The following is an 8,492-nucleotide window of genomic DNA, read 5'->3' as shown; positions in this document are numbered from 1 at the left end:
TTGTCATAAGGACAACCGCAAGATTTCGCCGGGAGCGGTTGCTAATCTGGAAAATTGCACCCGCTCCCAGCGAAATCACGGTAAAATCTCAGCCACAACCACGTCTCACGACCGTGAGATAGGTGGTTACAGTCTGTGAAGGAATCAATACGACGATCCAGCAAAAGCCTCGTGAACCCTAAGATCACGGAGCATCCCAAGGACTACCGCCTTCTGCATTTTTCCCGCAAGTGTTTTAGCATATTGTTGACACGCAGGGATGCTTTTTAGGCTATTAGCAAGTGAAAGCTTGGCACCTCCAAGAGCGCTGATGATAAGGACGATTAGTTTAACAAAATATTCTGGGTATTTTCGATCTGCAGATTTGCCGCACAAGTACCCGTCGGAATGGCGAAGTGCTAGCGATAGTGGCAATAATGTAAGTCAAAAGAGGAGTGGGCTCATGGTGTCGCCCTGAAAGACATCTCTCTGAAAGGTGACCTTGTTAGTTGTCACACGATTTTTTCCAGATGATATAGTAAATCTGGTTTTCCAAATGCGGCATCAATCTCTCTATGCACCTAACTATTTGCGGATGAACCTTTAAGACTTCCAAAAGACAGATGATAAGTCTATGGGAGGTCGAATCGAAAGCTTTCCGATAATCAACCCAGGCCATCGATAAGTCACGCTGGTAGAATGCTGCATGTTTGCAGACACATCTATCGATGAGCAGTTCGTCCCGACATTCGGCTACGCCTTTCTTTGAGCTTCGTTGATCATACATTTCTTGCCACACAGGTTTAATTGCCCGAGCAATCCTATCATTTAGGATAGCTGTGAATATCTTATACAGTGTGTTCAGACAAGTGATTGGCCTGAAATTGTTCGGGTCAGCTAAGTTGCCTATTTCCGGCAGAAATATTGTGCGCCCTTCCACCAACCATTCCGGAATCGGCTCTTTCGATTTTAAATATGAGTTAAAAATAGGGACCAAATGCTGATGGGTTGAAGGAAACTTCTTCCACGAGAAGGTTTTGATACAATCTGGTCCCGGTGCGGAAAAGTTTGTCATCCCTGTGAATACTTTTTTCATCTCCTCGGTAGTGATGGGTGGCCATTCTTCATCAGGTGTTATGAGGGCATTACACATCTCCTTGAAGCTGTTTATATTTTCTGAGTTTTCGTCCAGGCAATATGCTGCCTGATGGTCAGTAGCTTTGACTTGTTAAGTGTGTGATAACGGGTCCGGAGTTCGGGCGCGAACTTTCCAAATCTTGGCGGTAAAATTCCTGCCAGATGCAATGTATTCAATCACACACTGAAAGCGGGACGCATACTGTCCTGCCCATCCTATCTTTATGGCAAGTTGATGCATTCGTCTCTTGGTCTTATGATCAACCGTTGGTCTTGTTTTACGGTTCGCATCGGCTAAAGCTCTGGCTGCACTATACACACAATAATTGATAGCCCAGAGGTCGGATTCTTCGGAAAAATGTCCACCAAGCTCGTCATCCATTTCAGCCAGATCTTTAGGCTTGAGAGAAACCTTGGAATATAATTATATAAACACTAGCATACAATACAACCCATCTTGCATTTTCTTAATGCAAAAAAGTATTATGTAGGCAATTATAATTCGGTTTCCAAATCTCCCGCGCTCGAGATCTTGCGCCGATTGGTCAAAGGCTTCGAGACTCAGAAGACGTGCGCAAAATATACGTGTAACCAAATTCTGAAAAAAGGTTATGTTCCCCAGGATTCACCACACATTTCAAATAAATAATTAGTTACGAATTAAAAAGAAATGTAACGCAACATTAAAATTGTTCATAAATACATTCGGGACGTTTACTGAGTACTTTCTTAAAAATTTGAGTTGGTTTTCACTAATGGAACGGTACGTGAGTGATATTTGACATTTGACAAGTGTTAAAATCGTTTTGTACTTCGATTTTAATTAAATAGATAAAGTGAATATCTGCAGGTTATAGGATAAAATCTGTTCTTTTACTTATTCAATAAAATATGGGAATCAAACGCTTTTGACTAACTGCAACGAAAATTGCAATCCGTATGATTATCAAAATTGCAATGATAAATCTGAAATTCAAATAATGAGAGGTAAGAAGCGGCGAATTATTCTTATAAGCTGGGTGTTCAGCGACCTTGAAAATTTCGTCTCCGTTACTATAGAATGTTAAAGTACACATTTTTTTTTGATACTTGACTTAGAAATTATAAAAATTATTAGTTGAAATCTTCAATATTAACTCAGCTTCAGAATAGAACTTTTTATTCTAGATGTCGACAGTGCGCACTTGCCAGGGTTTTACGTCATTTCCGTATTTTTCGAACAGTTTTGTGTCGAAATGTATCGAAAATATTGTAAATGAAAATAAGAACGAAAAATAAATGTGTAAATAAATCAGAGTTTAAAGACAACACATTTTTAAGTATGCTAGAGTTTATATAATTATATTCCCTATGACTACATAGTAAACGTCCTTACGTATATACCTAATTTGATTATTGGTGATGCTTACAAAATCTTTAATTCCTGTTATTTTTAGGCTTTTCTATCTATAAAACTACACCCCAAAACTTTATTACTTGAGAGTTCAGCTCTTATTGTTCACCAAAAAAGTTCGACTCGGCGCGGTTCATTATACTCGTCATAAAGGCATAACATGCTAACCCACGGGCGAGATTAAAGTAAAATTATCAGTTTTTCCCCATTTTTTAAATATACTTCTACATGATAAATCTTTGATCATCTTTGCTGTTTTTCCCAGCTTAACTCTGAGAGGCTTAAAGTATACTCTGTACAAAATTTCAATTCACACAAACTTAACTAAAGCGTGCAATAAGTCTGCAAATATTGCAATTTTGGTAGAATTCTCCTTGTTGTACAATTGTTACATAATATTTCTGAAATATGAAAAGTTGACCAAATCCATCTTGAAATATCCCAGAACAATCTCGCTGCTGGATACGCATCGTTTTGAAGGTGCTTTAGTGTGACTAATTTTGAAATGTAATATTTTTATTTTAATTCTGTAGAATGAAACTCGAACGAAAGAAAAATGTTTACTGATATCCTGCGCTGAAAAATTATACCTTTTTATGACAGGAATATGATTTTTTCAATATTACAAATAAGAATAATCCTATTTTTCATGAAACTATTTATTCGAAGATTTACTTCCATCTTTCTTTAAACAAAACAATATGTAATTCCTTTATTTGTAGGATTTATGCATTCTTTTACTGCTAATATATAAATTATTTAAATTCCAAATCACTTAATTTTATTTTAAAATCAGTCGCCGTAAGACACCTTCCGAGATACTACGTATACACAGCTCTGGATACCTCCCTTCCATTTCAGAAAACGACCACCACCAAATCTGAGTAGAGAACTGGTGGTCGAACTCAAACGTGTAGTTAATGAGACGAACTCCTTTCAATAGACAGGCCTGATTTAAACAGTCCATTTTTTGGACCACTCTAGTTGACACCTTAGGAAAATCCAGTTAAATCTATTAATATTTTATTTATCGTCTGAAACGAACCGAAAGATTACTAAAATATTACTAGATTTGATTTCATTTTCCGTAGGTGTGAATGGATATTCTGATATGTAGGTCGGTGGATGGCCGATTGACGGAAGGTGTAAAGGAGCCTTGAAATAAATTGAGGTTCCTTTCATGTGTCGCGTCTTTGCTAAAGAGAGAAAGAGGCAGTCGATACTCCTTGCTCCGCCCTTCTTCAAGCATAGGACCGAGACATTATGACAGCCGTCATGAGCATAAGGAACTCTATAATTGAAATGAAAAAGTCTATGAATACCGACTGTGGCGATGCTATACTTTTATTACAATTGAGATTTTTCTTCTTCTGCAGAGATTTTCCTCCCTGGTGCAAAATCTACAATAAGATCAAAGTATGGCATTTTTATATGATATAGTGAGAGAAAGAAGTTTTATCCTGCTGCAAATATGCCTTGGTGATAAGCATCGAACAATTGGCAATGAAAGAAGAATTAATAGCTCAGAGTATTCGATGTCAGTTTCCATGTTACTTATTTTTGTCATAGAGGCGGTATTATTGTGTTATTGAATTCATAAAATACAAAAGAACAAGTTTTTAACTTTGATATTCTAATATTTGATTTTTATAACTTATCTTTTTACCTTGTGCATAATGTTCATATATTGTTAGCCTTTAAAAAGTATCAAAAAAACTTCGATATTAAATTTTATATTGAAAAGTCAGTCGTCCCTAAGCACTACTTCCCGCTCTCCAGAAGAAATAGAGGTGGCAGCGGACCATGAGTTCACGAAGGGAATTCCCCCTAACTGCGTATATCTGTTTTAGACTGAGAGGGAGTCGTATTCTAGCTTAGTGTTTCATTCAACCGAAGGATGTCGATTACTTAATTGCAGACTCCTGGCGAGTTGATTGTTTCTACTCTCCTCTTCTGAATTAAAATTTTCATCCATTTATTGTTTTTATTCCAATATTTGACATTTAACTCGTCAAAATTCAAAATAAGTAGATGACGAGACGATCCGACACAATCAGAGCAAAAGATGTACCGAGTAAGACATATCGAAAACATTTTGGGAGCCGAGTGAATTCGAGCGAGGTAACCGATTTTCTCGGCTCGAATGCAACACAATAATCTAGCTCTCTCTTATTGGATAATGTGCAACCTATTATGACGTATTAATATGGAATTAGGATGGGGCATGCATTAACACAGTTATGCACACGTTCTGCATCTAGAACACATACTGTCCTGGTGTCCTACTCACGCGGAAACTACGTATCTCTACGGACACAATGCGATCCTAAGAGTTCTTTACTACGTTTTTTGTCTACTTTACAGTGCTGGCCGCGACATGGCCCTGGCAAACGCTCCCAGGGAGACAGAGTTAATTGTGCAAAACGAAAAGTGCTACATTTTCTGGAACTATGATTCTCGGACAGCAGTCTCCATTCAAACTTGAGGCCTGACATCGTTCTTCTGGACTTGCTGAAACAAACTTTATTCATGCTTAAATTTTCGGCTCCGACTGACTACATTACTGCGAGTTTCCCTGAAACATTTTGTTAAAGATATAAGAGATATAAGACTATATTTTAAAATAAATGTTCCCGTATGCAATTCAATTTTTGCTTTTCAGGTACAATACATCATGAAAAGTATAGATAAAACCACAGACTATTCTGATTTGGCTGCTACTCACTTACCCAACTACAATGTCAATAAGAATGTAATATTGGTCGGCTTGCATACGTGTGGAACTCTGACTCATTCTATGGCTGAATCCTTTGTCAACACTAAAGACATAAAAGGTTTGTGCGTTGTTCCATGTTGTTATCATTTAATGACGGATTCACTTACGGGCAAACAGATTTTCTCAAAAAATTCCAAAATGCTTGCTCAACAATCGATAGATAGGACTTCTCGTAAGACCGAACCGATGAAGCCCACATTATTTTATCGAGCAATCTTGGAAATTCTTCTCAGTTCCATGGGTATGTATTTTCCATCTAGTTTCAGCTTCTTGTGAGTTTGCATATATAGATAAAAGCGAAATGGGTCTATTTATAGACATAACTATAGTATTAGGAGCTTATCTTCATTTGTTTACTAGCTTTTCTACCCGGCTTCGCTGGGCTGTCCTTACTACTTGTTGTGGAATGTAATTTTTCTATGTTACTGGCCTGCCTACACAAAATTAAACTTTTGTGAAACCATCTAATTTTGGAAAAATCAAAAGATAATTCAAAGAAAACTTTAATTCGAATCATAACTAGAAAGAAATGACAGGCAAATGAGGAAAGTAGAAGAGGGATAGAGGCGAATAAAGAGAAGTTAGAACTACGATGGACGCGAAGCATAGACGGCCTTCCTGTAAGAAGGATTTCGAAACTATAAAGGAATTCAAAGTTGTCCAGTAGAATTTGGGAATTAAACAAATTCTTTCACACCTGTCTGGTAAAATATTGACAAACAATTAAGAGTCTTATTCAAATTTTACCAGTATGAGGAATTACAAATTGCCCAACAGGATATCGGAATTAAAAAGTTTTTCACACCTTGCTTACAAAAAATGGACAAATAATTCGTTTTTATTACCCAATAAAGTTGCCACGCTCGCTCTATATTCGAAATTCTTACTAAGCAAAGTCGAAAAAGATTCTCGTATTAAAGAGAACGTCTCATCTAATTGATTCGAGATCAACGGCACGCGTCTGCGGTCCTGAGGTGCCACTTGATTTGACATCAGAACTTCGGCAGAAATTAATAAGTATGTGTGGTTCTCTTCTGTTTTTCTTGATCGTTTGGCAGCTCGGACGTTAAAGTGCTCGATTAATCAAGACCTTGGGCATGTCCGGGTCCGGGTACGTGTATGTGACGTGGTTCGAAAGGGAGAGACTGAGAATTCTCGCCCTATTATCTGTATAGTTAAGAGAAGTCAGAATAGAGGTGAAAGAGTTTCGTGAGGTATCGCTAAGTAATTTCTTTCTTTTCGACTCTCAAAGCAGAAATAAAGTAATTGCTGGTACAGTATTCTAAATAGTATAAATTACAAACGAATCAGTAAATTGTTGGAGAATTGAAAAGTATCCCCAGAAATTTTGATTTAGATTCCAGTAAGAACTTTTATGAATTAACACTAATGAAGTTCAAATGATTTGGGTGCGCGAAAGCGCATAAGGACAAGAATAACTAAAGTAATTTCGCTGTTTCTCGTACCACAGAGCATGCAGTTGTGCCATGTAACCCAGTTCAGGGTTAAACTCGCATCGTAGCATTGTAGCTATCTGGAAAAAATCGTGTGACAACTAACAAGTTCACCTTTCAGAGAGATGTCTTTCAGGAGGACACCATGAGCCCGCTACTCGTTTGCCTCACATTATTGCAACTATCGCTAGCACTTCGTCATTCCGACCGGTACTTTTGTGGCAAACCTGTAGATCGACAGTATATGGTCACTCATGTATTTGACACGGACGATCTTAAGATCCATGCTAAAAATAAAGAGCAACTATATCTAGATCTAGGGATTGTCGAACGATACACTAAGGCAATAGGAATGGAATTTGGGTTAGAAATTATACATACCTAGGTGTTCCACAGAGCCGCATTCAGGATGTGAAATCTATAAAGGATACTCTCCGAAGCAGATACAAACTTCTCATCCGGCAGATTTGGTTTTCTGGACTGTCGGCGAGGAACAAAGTACCTGCAACGACCATGCTGGCCGTCACCGTAGTACTCTATTCATTTGGATTGTTTCCATGGAATCTTGAATGTCTCCTCAACAGAATTATTCTTGGTACAGCACATAGATTTGCAAGTAGAAGATACCCTCTTCTTAAAATGTTCAAGAAGCACAAGGAAGTGGGCAAAGGAGCGTTTCTGTACAAACCTGCGGAGGAGGCTGCTGAAACACTCGGACTTAACTTCAGTATCAGGAATGAGCAGAACGCATCAAATCTTATCTATCTTTAGTACTCAATCCTGAAAGCCTGGATTAAAAACGCACAGAAGAAAATTTTTTGTGAACAGCTCCTCGGTAAGAGGATACACGGCGCTCTCCAGAGAAATATGGAGGATCGGTCAATATCGTGTGAGCTAACTTTTGCTTTCCTTAAATCACCCGGATTCAAGTCGGAAATGGAGGGTTTCATTTTGGTATGTGAAGACGTTGTCATTTCCACCTTAACATACGGTCGCTAAATTTTGAGCCAACACATTCCCGATGATAGCTGCAGAGCGTGCCATGCACACCCCGAGCAAATAGCACACATAATACCTAGTTGTCCAACTCATGCGGGAACGACCTACATCCAAAGGCACAATGCGGCACTAAGAGTGCTTTATTACCATCTCTGTCACTCTTACGGCATTAGCCTTAATATCGCTCCTCTAAATGCTCCTAGGGAAATCGAGTCAATTATCGAAAATGGGAAATGCTGCATATACTGGAACTTTATATCCTCGAAAATAGTTTCTGTTGCACACTCGAGGCCAGATAAGGTTCTTCTTGACTTCGAGAAGCGAACCATGTTCGTTATGGAATTTTCGGCACCAATTGAAAAAAAATCATAGCCAAGGAGAATGAAAAGAAAGAGAGGTATAAGGGAGTTGCAACGATTGTACCCGGAATATTTTGTTAAACTAATCGTCCTTATCATCGGCGCTCTTGGAGGTGTCAAGCTTTCACTTGCTAATAGCCTAAAAAGCATCCCTGCGTGTCAACAATATGATAAAACACTTGCGGAAAAATGCAGAAGGCGGTAGTCCTTGGGTCGCTCCGTGTTCTTAGGGTGCACGAAACATTTGCCGGCTCGTCGTATTGATTCCGTTACAGACTCAACAACCTATCTCACGTCCGTGAGAAGTGGTTGTGGCTGAAATTTTACCGCGATTTCGCTGGGAGTGGGTGCAATTTTTCAGATTAGCACCCGCTCCCGGCGAAATCCTGTGGTTG

General features: G+C 38.6%; 1 protein-coding gene across 4 annotated transcripts in view; it reads left to right on the top strand.

Moving 5' to 3' along the window:
• The window catches only part of LOC117170549 (methyltransferase-like protein 25), a 146,530-nt gene that overhangs the window by 66,848 nt on the left and 71,190 nt on the right, over nt 1-8,492 (top strand). For 3 of the 4 annotated variants that reach the window (XM_033357361.1, XM_033357359.1, XM_033357358.1), the window contains one exon: nt 5,172-5,526. In XM_033357361.1, the coding sequence (XP_033213252.1) occupies nt 5,172-5,526 (355 nt within the window). The remainder of the gene's footprint in view (nt 1-5,171; nt 5,527-8,492) is intronic. The other variant, XM_033357360.1, reaches the window with a different exon arrangement.

Source organism: Belonocnema kinseyi, chromosome 4 (assembly GCF_010883055.1).
Source record: "Belonocnema kinseyi isolate 2016_QV_RU_SX_M_011 chromosome 4, B_treatae_v1, whole genome shotgun sequence".
NCBI lineage: Eukaryota > Metazoa > Arthropoda > Insecta > Hymenoptera > Cynipidae > Belonocnema > Belonocnema kinseyi.
This window is presented reverse-complemented; position numbering and strand designations above follow the sequence as displayed.